Source organism: Plecotus auritus, assembly GCF_963455305.1.
Source record: "Plecotus auritus genome assembly, chromosome: 3".
NCBI classification, from domain to species: Eukaryota; Metazoa; Chordata; class Mammalia; order Chiroptera; family Vespertilionidae; genus Plecotus; species Plecotus auritus.
Window position 1 is genome coordinate 14,987,972 of NC_137772.1, and position 14,222 is coordinate 15,002,193.

Here is a 14,222-nt window from a genome sequence, read left to right on the forward strand (position 1 = left end):
CTAAAGTCTGCCCCAACCTGAAGGAGCTGTAATGTGGACCTAGAGGTCCAAATGAGAATCAGCCTAGCCACACCTTTCTTTCAGCCTGTGAGGCCCTGAATGGATAACCTAGCTAGGCCATGCTTCTGACCTATAGAAATTAGGAGATTTTTAAAAAAAGGGGGGGTGGTGGTGTTATTGGTGTTATTTTAAGTCACTACATTTGCAGTAATTTGTTATGCACTGACAGAAAACTAACATACTGACCATCTTTGCATTTATATCCCGTTTCTTAAATGCTCATATGGATTATTCATCTTAAAAGGAGCATATAAGAGTGATGGAAAGATAAATCGCTAAGCAGTTCTATTACTAGCTATATATACCACACTCTCTAAGAGATGAGATTATTTTAGACCAGGACATTTTATGTACAATCTACAAATAACATCTCAGAAGAAATCCATGAGACTACAGTGGTTGGTAAAATCACTGCAGTTCTTAACTTCAGGCAGTAATTCGGTAATGACACCTTGATTTAAGAAAATGCTTGGGAGAGTTTTTCTCTTCAAAAATCTCTGAAGCCAGAGACTCCTGCCTCATTGTTAACTCTGCTGTTTTTCCAGTTGCTTCTTAGACATGAAAGCTTACTGAAAAGTTTATTATTACCTCTATCTGTTAATGGTTTTGATCATTTATATGCCAGAATCATACAGTATTAATATATTTTTAATCAGAGAACTATGAATTATTTAAATTTATACTGGCTTATAAAATGATCCACAGCTGAAACAGTCTATAAGAATAGCTAATGCTGATACTGCTAAACCAAAGGCTGCAATTTGTAAAATGTCTTATTACCAAATTTCTACAAGATCCTTTAAACAGAAGCAATAGTCCATACATCTATGAAATATTGCAAAGACAAAAAGTTTATCTGATTTATAAAAATGTCATAACATCAGAAAATTGGTTTGAGACCTTGAAAGTAAGGTATAAAAAAAAAATGAAGGTTACCATTAACTGCCTACCAATTTCTCATTTTAAGACTGCAATACTGTCATCATATCAAAGGGGAAAACTTACGTAAAATTTTCAAAATCACAACTAATTCCTTATGTATTACGTATCTGTAATGAGTGTTCACTCCCTTAATCTCTTCGTCAGACCCCAGAGCTACTAAAATGGAAACCATTCTCCTTAATTTTCAGTTGGGGATGAGGGTAGCGTTAGGACCCTCTTACTTCTGTATCCTCCCATAAAAACTCCTGCTCCTTTAGGAGTCATACCTTAAAAACATAACATTATCTAAACTTGTTTAGACACTGCTATCTAATGAGCTCTTGGTCACTATCCTTCACCCTCCCATTATTCTGAGTATTGAATAAAGTCCACATAAACCATCTTACACCAACCCTTTCAGCTCCATGTCCCCATCAGTTCCAACAGTGAACAGTGAACTTCAACACCACCTCAGCCACCCACTCCCAAGGTCTCATCTGTACTAACAATGGACGCAAATTCACATCAGTGCTCTAGAGAAAGAAGCACAGAGATCCAGCCATGTGAGCACTGAGGGGGAATCCCCATCCGACACAGGAGGAAGGGGTAACCTGTCTGAGCCGACGATGGAGGGAAGCATGGACGAGTGGTGAGATATGAAACAGGAGAGTTACACAAAGGCTCACTCAGGAAAAGCACTTAAAGAGCAAGCAAAGAACCTGGATTGCACCTTATAGGCAGTTCAACCATATTTAAACAGTACTCCTCAAAGACAGCACTGGTCAGAGAAGTCGCAGGGGGTATCTTTAGCTGATGTGGGGGAACAGGGGGCGAAAAAAAGTCACAAGTGAGTAAAGTTAGCTTAAGACTAAGTGAAATGTGCCCACATTTTTGGCTTTGGCAAATAGATGCATAAAAATGCTTTAGCTAGTGTTAGGAACTGCAGGAGGCACAATTTGGGAGGGGGGTAAAGATGAAACAGAAACTTACTTTAATACTTTCTTAATCCATGTAACTGATCATTTTCTTGAAGAAATGACAAATTATTATAATAGCTGCTTTTGATGATGGCAAAGTCAGTAAGTCCACTGGAAATAATTACAGAATCTGAGCATTATCAGAAGTGGCTATTACAGATTAAAACAATTCTAAATGAAGTTGATTAGGTGATAAGTGTTAATGACATAAGAAATAGAAACACCATCAAAATAAAGAAACTCCATGACATACCAGAAGAGCAAATGACATACCACTGAGAGGCTAGTCTCCCACAGTCATATGACAACACGAGTAAGGACTCAAAAATTAGTTTTTAATGACTGTATTCAACATAATTAAGGAAAGTGACTATAAAAATCTCTAGTCAATTATCTTTGCCTGTTCACTTATTTCTCTTGACTATATTCTTAGAGAATATAACAAAACTAATTATTTTTTAATGAATGTAAATATCTCCATCAAGAAACACACACACATACACATACACACACACACACAAAAATCCATACATGCCACCAATTCTTTCATGATGCAAAGTGTCCTACTGGGAAGTTCTCAAACAATGCAAGAGATTGGAATTCTCGCTGTTTTATAATAAAACTAGAGGCGCAGTGCACAAAATTCATGCACTGGAGGGTGGTCCCTCAGCCCATCCTGCACCCTCTCACAGTCCGGGACCCTGGCTCCTTACCACCCACCTGCAGCAGAGGCGAGAGAGGCTCCTGCCACCGCTGCTGTGCTCGCCAGCCATGAGCCCGGCTTCTGGCAGAGTGGGGCTCCCCCTGTGGGAGTGCACTGACCATCAGAGGGCAGCTCCTGTGTTGAGCATCTGCCCCCTGGTGGTCAGTACACGTCATAGCGACCAGTCATTCCGCCGTTTGGTCGATGTGCATATTAGGGTTTTATTATATAGAATACTAGACAATTTATTCCAGTAACTATATAATATACAATTATTATAAAGTCAGTGTATTTAGCATAATAATTAATTTTTAAGAGTATTATCACATTTTAGGACCTCATCATGTATAATGCTTTCATTTAAATGCGGAACATATAATAATAGCTACCAATTATTAATCATCATGTTCTAGACATTGCACTAACATTTTAGATAGTCTTATATCTGTATTTTAAAGCAGAGAAACTAAAAATTAGGAAAGTCAGGTGGTTTGTCTCATGTCATACAATTAGACAGGAGCTGATCTGTAACTGAACCATCTGTTTGACTCAACAACCTATGGTGATAACTATTACTGTCATGACTATTTCTTCCTTAAAAGTGAGTAAGGTCCGCCTGGCCAGTGTTGCTCAGTGGTTGAATGTTGACCTATGAACCAGGAGGTCATGGTTCAATTGCCAATCAGGGCACATGGCTAGGTTGTGGGCTCAATCCCCCTCCCCCCATGTGGGGCATACAGGAGGCAGCCTATTGATGATTCTCTCTCATTACTGATATTTCTATCTCTCTGAAATCAATAAAAATATATTAAATAAATAAATAAATAAATAAATAAATAAATAAATAAATGTGACTAAGGTCCATTCTTGATTCCAGGTTCAACTTCAGACTTCAATTTGGCTTCCCCAAAACAAAGGAATACATCATTCATAAGTCAGTAATACATAATGTAGTAAATTAAATTCTGCCTTACTTTCCGGTTCAATGGTGTCAAACCTCACACTGAGCACGCGGTTCTAAACTCAGCAGAGACAGACATATGGTCAAAAAAGTACCACATCGGTAACCAACCATTTCCCAACATTTCCAATAAAGAATGTTTTTCTTCCTCTATTGGAAGAGATCAGTTTTTGAACCGAGTACCAGATAGAGAACTGAACAAGATTTCAGAGATATGGGTGCTCATTGAGTATTACAACATCAACTACTTAAGTTATTATTTTGCTCTTCTTTTCCCTTAAATAAAACAGGTGCATTCTGCAATACCAGCATATAATACAGGCATACCTCAGAGATATTGATGGTTTGGTTCCAGACTACTGCAACAAAGCACATCCTAAACTTTTTGCTGGTGGAGGGGCTTGCCCTCAATTTGTAAAAAATGCAACATCTGTGAAGTGCAATAAAATGAGGTATGCCTGTATTAGACTCTCCTGCCTAAAAGAAATAAAAGCAGTTTTGGAAGACAACTTTTTTTAATCCTCAACAATTTTATCCCTGATTTTTCATTTAAAAATATTTTAATTGAGATGTTATTGTAATGTATAACTATGATAGATTAACAAAGTTTTTCACATAAGTACGCATAACTGCAGATGCTAAGATGTTTTGCGGATTTACACTTTTTAGGCCTCTTTTAAAGTTGTTCTTTCAACTGAAAATTACTGTGATCACAGTGTTCTTTCTAGGAGATAAAACAGAATTTCCTCATCGTTTAATTGTCGTCTGCTGTGGTAATTTCCCTCCACCCCCCGCCCCCGCAAAAAAAAAAAAAAAAATACTACTTTCTTAAGACAGACTATGAAATCTAAAACTCTTGGACCATGGTATATAAATACCAAATGCTAGGAGATACATCTTTAATTTATATGTAAGTACAGTTTTAATTTAATAATAGTTCTTTTCTAAACCTCTCACCAGAACTCCAGCAAGAATTTTATATGGCCCACTTTCATGTTAAAATAAAAAAGTTAAAGGGAATAAAGAAGAACAACTGTAATAACCTGAATAAAAGCAACTTGAATTTAAAAAAAAAAAAAGTTAAAGGGAAGAAGTTAAGACTGAGCTCAGTTGTTTCAGGCAAGGAGAAAGAGAATCAGAATTATTTTCTGTGTGGGGCTTCTGTTTGTTTGTTTTTCACTCTCTCTACCCAGCTATCAAGGAAGTTGTGTAATATTTTAAACCCGAATTATCTTTTGAGCCACGTGTAAAACTTCACCAGGAAACACCATCTTGAATTATATAAAGAAAATACTCTTACTACAATGATGTACAATTAGAGACCTTACTCACATTTCCAAAATAAGTATTTGATCCTGCTAGATCCCAGGTAAAGAAGGATTACTGGAATTTGCAAATAACTCTACTATAAATAAAATCAGTAACTTTAACCCTCGCCTTCATCAAAGTTATTAGAGGCCTAAGACTACAATCAGGTGATCTGACCTTTACAAATAAATTTGCATAACTTAATGTGAGGTCACGCTCACAATTATACATTGAGTTCAACATACAAAAAATAAAAATAAACATACAGCTATAAAAATGTATAGTGAAGAAGACAGAAGAGCATACACTCTCAGTATGCTCTGTGGCCTCCTGAAAGGGTAAGGAAGGGAGCGGGCACATAAGCACAAACACTCCCAAGGGGTATTTTCACATCCCAAACACTGAAGTGCGTGACTCCAGGGCCTCAAGGTCCTTCTCCAATTTAGGGTCAAACGCGCCCGGGGTCTGGAAGGTGTGAGATGCTGGGCGCACCACCGTCCACGGGGGCTTCCTCTTCTGAGAAACCACAGGGCTCCCCCTACCTCCGAGACTGTGGGACCCAAAGGCTTCGCCCCAAGGCTTCCCGCCCCCTCGGCCCGCCCCAAGGCCAACATCACCCAGGCCTGGCGGCTGGGTTGCCTAGCAACGCGCCCGCCCCAGCCGGCGGAGGAAGGCCCAGGGAGTCCGTTCTACCTCTTTTTTCTTCTGTCCTCCCCCGAGCTGGATGCACAGGAGCAGCAGGAGGAGGAGGAAGGGGAAGCTCCCGGTGGGCAGGTGCCACAGCCGCCGCCCCGCCTGCCTGCGGCGTGAAGGAGCGCCCCTGGCACCCATCGCCGCGGGGTGTCTCCTCCACGCTCGGTAACCGTGCGCGCCCAGCTCCGACCGGCGCCCGACACCGGCCACGCTAGCCGCCGGGAGCCTCCCGCCTGTGCCCTCGTGGGTGCCTGCGGCTTCGCCGGGGACCCGTGCGGCGGCCGAGGACGCGGAGGAGGAAACTGACAGCGCATCCGGTTCACCGGGAGAGGGGCCTGGGAAGCCGGGGATGGGGCAGGAAGTGGGCGTGGCGAGGGAGCGGGTTCCCGCGCCCCGTGCTGCGCCGCGCGCCCCGCTGTTTCCGTGGAGACCCGCGCTGCGGAGGAGCGGCGTGGATCTCTCGCTCCCTGAGCCGATCCGTAGGCCGTCCTGCCACTGAGTCCAGCATTAGTCCTAGGAATACGCCTGGGCCTGTGCGCCCAGCACTCCCTGGATCCACCGGACCTGTCTCCTCGATGGTGTGGAAGAGCTTTGAGGAATTAGTCAGGACCTGGCCACCCTGGACAAGGCGCGGTCTAGGTGCCTTGAGTGCATTTTTAGGGACACAGCTGTGGCTCACATCCTGAGCCCTCTGAACCGCCTCTGACATAATCCCGAGCACCTGGAGGCATAGGAGCCGCCCACAACCTCACAGCCCTTCCTTGCACCTCCAAATGAGGAGCCAAGCTGCACACCTTTCTTTAGTTCGTGCATTAAGCATTCATGGAGCACCCAACTGCAGGGCGCTGTACTAGACCCTTGGAATGCAAAAATGAATAGGACGTAATTCAGTTCCTGCTCTCTAACACTCCAAGAACAACAGCAGCAGGCTGTTTATTGAATATGTGAGATGAGCCAAGTGCTGTTGTAATGCTTCCTATGTAGCCTTCATTCCTCCTCGAGTCTATCTTAAGAGTTTTTCCTTTGGATCACGAACACATTTTGAAAGTCTGAGGAAGCCGTCTGATCCGGTCTTAGAAAAGTACTTGTAAATGCATGAATTAAATACAGAGGATTCCAAAGGAATCAATTATAATTAAATACCATTATCAAAATTGAAACAATTCTTCCAACTGGTAGCCAACCAACATTTGTATTTTGGAAATCCTGGAAAGCAATGTAGATGTGAGAACCAACGTATAAGCATTCAAAGTTCACATTGTGATTAAGATATGCAATCCAGCAGCATACTGTTGTGGAGCGAACACGAGTGGAAGACCACTGGAGTCCAGACCAAATTAAAATGTAGGGAGCCTTTAATAGCCAGCCGGGGACTGCTCTCTCTCCACTCAGGGAGTCCAGAGAGCAGCCCCGACCCTTTTTGCAGGACCACTTTTAAGCACATTAACCACATCCTGTTTTTGCAGAGCAAGCAACCTAAGACAAAACAGTTTTTACCAAGTAATGTCAGGATCATGCCATTGACGACCATGTTATTCTTAGGGTCATCCTGTTCTTCAGAAAGCTGACAGTGTTCTATCTTGCAAGGCTATTTTGTGACGCGCAGCGGGGAAGGGGCCATGAGGCCATATCTCAAGGCCTGGCCTGGTGTCAGCACTGACAACTCTATCTGGGGCATGGTCCACGGCCTCTCTGGAGTGCTCAAAATTTCTCACTCTTTAACACATACCTAATAGCAATTTTAATATAAACTAATTTTGAAGTAGTGATGATAATATTTTGAAATATCTGCTACCATTGTACTGTAGCATGAAAATATCTGTCATTTCTACAAGAAACAAAGCCATATGCACTTCTAATACTACCATGTTTTGCTAGTATTGCCTGACTTCATGATTGAAGAAAAGATTTTCATCAAAGATTAATAGAAAAAAAGATTTTTTTTAAAATTCAAGGTTCACAGATGCTCTGAAATTCTATAAACTCCAGATTAGCAACTCCTGCTCCACAACTACCCCATCAGATAAGTCTTATCAGAGCAATTTTCAGGTAAAGAAATCAAGGTCAGAAGATGTAACACAAAGTCATGTAACTAGAAAAGAGTAGAGTAGGAATTTGAATGTTGGCAGCCGCCCTAGCCCCATAGCCATTCTTACATTCTTTACAAATACGGTCAAACTTGGTTTCGCAAACGTCTCCCATCTCAAACAATTCAGTTCTCCACCAAGTTGTTCACAGAAAAGAAATCTCCGCTGTGGAACCAAACTTGGTTTTCAAAGGGACAACCCTTTCAAGCTGATACCTTAGCATGACAAAAAGCATCTCTGAGGCAAAAAAAAAAAAAAAAAAAAAAAAAAAAAAAAAAAAAAAAAGGAGAGAATGCTTTTGTAGCATAATTTTAAAACATAAAGAAGCCATCAAAGGTGCTAATGTTGCTAAGGGTGTGAAAGAAACAATGATCACAGACAGTTGAAGAGGTAGAAAAACTTGATTTGGATCAAGGAAAAGCTGTCAGTGACAGCCATTTCGGAAGCCATGATATATAAACAAGCAAAGATGCTGCATGCTGACCAGAAAGACATTCTGGACTGAATGCTTAAAAGAGACTTGTTTAAGGGTAGTAGGGGGTGGTTCAATAAATTTAAGAAAAGAAGTGTTTATTTATAGATTAAACAGTACATTGGACATGTACTGTATATAAGAACTTTTAAAATGGCATCTTTGGGCATCTGGAACAGATTAATTCAATTTATATTATTTGTAATGGGTAAAAATGACTTGGTTTTCAAACAAATCACTTCTCGAACAGCCTTCCAGAATGAATTAAGTTCGAGAACTGAGGTTCCACTGTAAATCTCTCTTCTCTGTCTCCCAGGCTTTTCATTTCCCACTCTTCCGTGAGCATTTTTGTCCATAGTAATTTTCCCTCCCCAAAGAATAGCTTCTTGCTTTTTCCTTGGGACTTGTGGAAGTGGCCTCAAATTTTCTCTATTTGAAGACAACAGTAAATGTATGATCTATATCAGCTAAACATCTTCATGGATACATACTTACCATAATCAAAATTTATCATTAGCCCCTTTCTCTCCCAAACTGGTCTTAATCTCTTTATTGTAATTAATGGTGCTCCCATCCCCTAAACTACCAATTTTCAGAGCTTCCATTTTCCCCACTCTCCAATCATGCTGCCACCTATATTTGGTTTTGAAGTTACTCCGACTCCAGTGTCTTAGGAATATGACTTCCTCTACACACTTTGTAACTCTACCATTCATTAGAAAGACATCAGACATCATTATTAGTCTGTCTTCCTTCCCTTGTTTATAATCTTACCCTTCTCTACCAGCCTAATCCAAGACTTCTTAATCCTGCGTCTTTACATTCTATTCTTGGTAGAGCAGCTAGAATGATACTTTTAATATATAAATCGGTGCAAAGTATTTTCTCTGTCCTTAAGCATGAAAAGCGAAGTCTTTTCCATGCCCTCAGGACCCTACATTACTTTGCCCTGGCTCCCTTTCCAACTTCATTTCCTACTTTTCTTGCACATTCTAATTGCTCCAGCCAGGCTAGCTTTCTTGTTTTCCTCAAATATGTCCAGTATATTCTGCCTCTGGCCTGTTCTAATGGGTGAAACTCTTTACTTAGATTTCCCATGGCATACTTGATCATTTGATTCAAGTCCAGACCCAGAGATCCTAAAATGTTATCTCCTCATTGCTCTTTCTAAAAAACTCTTTACCCTTTCTAAAAAAATAAAAAAAACAAAAATACACATACTGCTTGCTGTAACTTTTTTATATAACTTATCACTACCTGAAATTATGCTGTTGCTTTCATTATTTCTAGTCTCCCTTATTAGGATTTACACTCCATGAGACAGGGGCTGTGTATGCACACTGTTCAGAATCATCCCTGTTTTTCGTTTTTTATAGTTTCCATCACTCACTGACATGCTTTTGTATTCATTTTCCTGTCCTTTCCCATTAGGATGTAAACTACAGGAAGGCAGAGGCTTTATTTTCTTCATTTTTGAATCCACACTACACAGAATGGTGCATTTGTTGAATGATTGGGTGAGTTTATTCCCAAAGTACAGCACTGATTGAGTCACTATTTTTAGTCCACAGACTTTCAGTCGTTCTTCACTAGGTTCAAAAGAGCTCCAAACTATCGATCCTGGCTCATAGCCAAATCCAGCCCTTTATTCCTGCTCTAACACAGCAGCCTTCAAACTGGAGTGTGCACCAGGAACTATATAGACAATTGGTTTTAGGAGAATTAATTTCCAAAATTTCAACTATCTTGTGTACTGTCCTGAAATTGATGGACTTAGGAAAGTGCCTGAGGCAAAGGCAATGAATTGTTCTCTTTGCCCACACCTTTCTTAAGACAATTGTCTTTTCTCTCTTTTCTCCATCCAGCCTGAGTGGTGAGCTGAGGTGTGCTGCCCCCACTAGTGATAAAAGTGATAATACCAATCAAGGCAGCAGACAAAAGGACAGTCTATGTGTTTGCATAGATGTTGAAAAAATGAGTGATTCTAGTGAAGCTGTGGGCAAACTACAGCCCGTGGGCCGGATCTGGCCTGTTTGGCTGTTCTATCCGGCCCGCTGAGCTGAAAGAGCAGAGGGTTCTCTTGCTCTCCCCTCCGCTCCTTCACCAGCAACAGTGTTAACATGGCAACGTCGGGAAACACGGCCGCAGCTCCTTCTTCTGAGTGGGCGGATTTATATCCGCCCATTCAGTAGAAGGAACAACCTCTCAGTCTTCCAGAGGCTCCTTGTAATGCCCGCGGACGCGTCCCCCGACATCACCCTGGGAATGCGTAGACACCTTATAGTGGTGATGTAGGGGGACACGCCCCTGGAGAGCACAGGATCAGAGCATTAGCTAAAAAGGAGACCAACAACACTGTTCCCACTGAAGTTGATGTTTTAAAGACCAAAAACCTTTCAACCCAGTCTACATTGCCATCTACATCTACGTCCCGGGCATAATTTGGAAGTTGCACTAAAGAAAATGTTTAATTTACTGTTTACACATTTTGTTCTTTTCTATTTGTTTTAGTTTTAAATTATTTTATTATATTTAAGTTTAATTTGAAAGGCTTTTGTACCTTTCCTTGGTTAGGCAATTTTATTTTTCCTTTGCCATCTTCAATATAAGGTATGTTATTGTGCTATGATTCCTCCATTTTTTGAAGTTTCAAATTATAATAATTAGTGTTTACATTCTTCTTGTTAAAATGTTTGAAATGAATAAAACTATTGAAATAAAAAAAAAAGACCGTACCCTTTTATGTAATGATATTTACTTTGAATTTATATTAGTTCACACAAACACCCCATCCATGCTTTTGTTCCGGCCCTCCAGTCCAGTTTAAGAACCCATTGTGGGCCCTCGAGTCAAAAAGTTTGCCCACCCCTGTTCTAGTGACTTAGCAAAAACCTTTTTGCTAATCAGAGGTTTCCAATTTTTTGCCTCCAACTGGAAGACATAATCCAATGGTCCTATAGACAATTTAAAAATCATTTGGGGAATAAAATGCTATGTAATTTTTGGCACATTACTCAAAAGGAATTCAAAGGATTGAGTGATATTTTGATAATAGACTTCTATTCCTGTCTACTCATTGTGAATAGTTTCTTAGCATATAAGAAAAATAAAAAATGATAATAAAATGATGCTGAATATTATCTCACTTGAGCAATAAATAATATTGATCCATAGGTATATAAACTGATTTTTAAAAACCTAAATCATGTCTAAAAGTAATGTCATAATAAAATTTAGCTCATTAATATTTTATCAAATTCATAATATATTATTTTTATCAGTTGGGTAGTATTAATAAATAGCCAATGATAAATCAGTGCAAAATGCATTTTAATATAACCTTATGATCACAGTAGTTTGTTTAAATCAATTTACACACCTTTTTGCCAGGGAAAAATTGTTTTCAAGCATTAAAAAAATCAATAAATGACTTTCAAGCATAGAAATATATAAATATTACATTAGGATAAAATTCTATCAAACTATACTGCTGGTGGGAGGGTAACTGAGTTCAACCAGCTTGAAAAACCGTTTGGCAGTATCTAATAAAGCCGACTATATCTACCTATGACCTAGCAGTTCCATATGGACATAAACTGTATTCACCAAATGACATGTACACTTTTGTATAGCAGTTTAATTTCTAAAAATCCAAAGCCAGAATGAGATCAAACAGCCATTAATAGTAAAACAAATAATTTGTGACTCAGTAATATTATATATTAATGAAAATAAACCAATGACATCTATACATAATATGGATGAATTTTACAACATAAGGGCCCAGCCAGAAAACCAGTGTATTTTGGCTTATGGAAATAAATGAAGACCAAACGAGGACAGGCAAAGGCTAATTATTCAGAGCATGCTCATAGCCAGGGAGTCAGCCACCATCACCTGAGTTTTGGCAGAGACAAAAGCAGGCAGAGAAGCAGAAAAGATTAACAGTAGGAAAAGGACGGGCCTCAGGTGTGCCCTGACTGGAGGCCATTGGCCTGGGGAAGCTGCGATTAGGCTAACAAGAAAGATGTCTTCTGTGATTGGTTAGTGGTGCATATTGGCTTTCTCTAATTGGTCCTAAGTTGGAAACAAGGACAAAAATTTGGAAAGCTGTCAGTGATTAATCAAGTCCTGGTCATTTGGGGCTAACTGTAACAGGACCCCAGCCTGAGGTTTTGGGCTGGTTTTCAGAACCAACCATGCTTTTAGGCCTTTGGAACTTTCCACCCCACTCCCTGACCTCCAGGGAGGTAAGAGGGACAGCAGGTTGAATCAATTGCCAAGGGCCAATAATTTAACAGTCATGGCTACGTAATGAAGCCTCCATAAAAGCTTTAAAAGAATGGGTTCAGAGAGTTTAGGGGTAGGTGAACACTTGGAGAAAGTATAGAAGCTCTGTACCCCTTTCCCTTGACCTGTGCATTATTTCCATCTGGAAGTTCCTGAGTTATATCCTTTTATAATAAATTGGCAATCTATTAAGTAAAATACTTCTCCCAATTCTGTGAGCCACTCTAGCAAATCAATTGAACCCGAGAGGGTCTTCAGAACTTCCAATCTATAAGCCAGTTGGTTAGAAACACAGGTGTGAGGATTTATATAGAATTTCAATATCATAACCTGGGGCCCAACATTCGGATTTTTGCAACCCGAGTCCTGAAGCTGTTTTGGAAAGCTTAACTTTGCCCTTTGGGGCTCTGAAACCACCTGCAGAGCAAGCAGCCTTCCTGTGCTGATGGCACTGGTTGATAAATTGTACCCACTGTGTGGTTGATAAGCAGCACCCCCTGTACTGGAGCTGCTCAACCAGATACCAGGACTTTGATGAACGCCTAATGGTGTTACCCATTGTTCTCACCATTGAAAGTCCATTTGCCTCCACCAATCAGAAAATGAGTCATATGAGTTTATAACCTCCTTTCCCTAGCAGCCTTTCTCTTTCATGATCATCATCTGCAATTTATTTCTTTTAAAATTCCTTCCTCCCTTCCCATGACCCCATGTGGAAGCCTGTCTTCGGATCATATGGAGGGCTACGTCCTCTGATTTGCAAATCATTCACTGCACAAAGTATTCACCCAAATATTTCCAGTATGCACCTGGCACCACATACAGTTATTACAATATAATTGACTATATTCCCTATGCTGCATTTTACATCCCAGTGACTAATTTTTAACTACCAATTTGTAATTCTTACGCCCTTCACCTTTTTCACCCAGCTCTCTATCTCCCGCCTCCCTTCCATCTGGCAAGTATCAGTTTCTTCTCTGTATCTATGATATTTTTTTCTGTTTTGAATGTTCATTTATTGTTTTTTAGTTTTTACATATAAGTGAATTCATATGATATTCCTCTGTCTGACTTATTTCACTAATCATAATATCCTCTAGGTCTATCCTTGTTGTTAAGGATGTAAAAGTTCATTCTCTTTTATGGCTGAGTAATAGTCCACTGTATGTATGTATCATACTTATTTATCCACATAGGTTGCTTCCATAGCGTGGCTATTGTAAATAATGCTTCAATGAACATAATGTTTGTCTACACTAGATACTCCAAGAGTGCACACATACCAACAAAATATTTTTTTCTACTCTGCAAAACTCAAGCACTAGGAAAAGAGAAGGAGAGGAACAGGAATAGAAAAAATATGAAGTGAGAAGCTAACTTCAGACAAAAATTAAATTATTGTTGTAAAGGGCTTATTAGCTCCTATCTGCAAGAAGAGGAGACAAAGTTTAGATGTAGAAAAACGCATTTTGACATATATACACACACAAAATTAGAGAGTGTCCTTGACAATTTTATCTAGCCATAAAATTTAAAAGCCAGGGTTTTTGAACCCTGAAGTATAGAAATGAAATTGAAGAGGGGTCTTCTAATGAAATAAAATAATCTCTCTGTTGTAGACAAGACAATCTCTTCATGAGAGTTTCTTCCCATTTTGTTCCAAAGGAGCGATCAAGTAAACATCTTGCTAATGTCAAAAGTTCCCCCAGTAGTCACTGCAATTTCAAATTGTCTCTGGGAAATGTCA

The 14,222-nt window shown here is 39.9% G+C and overlaps 1 protein-coding gene across 1 annotated transcript in view; it reads right to left on the reverse strand.

Annotated features, from left to right (window-relative positions):
• Positions 1-6,300, reverse strand: part of TUSC3 (tumor suppressor candidate 3) — a 123,170-nt gene extending 116,870 nt beyond the window's left edge. Inside the window, exon 1 of the mRNA XM_080662383.1 lies at positions 5,624-6,300. Within this exon, the coding sequence (XP_080518509.1) occupies positions 5,624-5,761 (138 nt within the window). The 5' untranslated portion in view covers positions 5,762-6,300. The remainder of the gene's footprint in view (positions 1-5,623) is intronic.
• Positions 6,301-14,222: the final 7,922 nt, after the last annotated feature.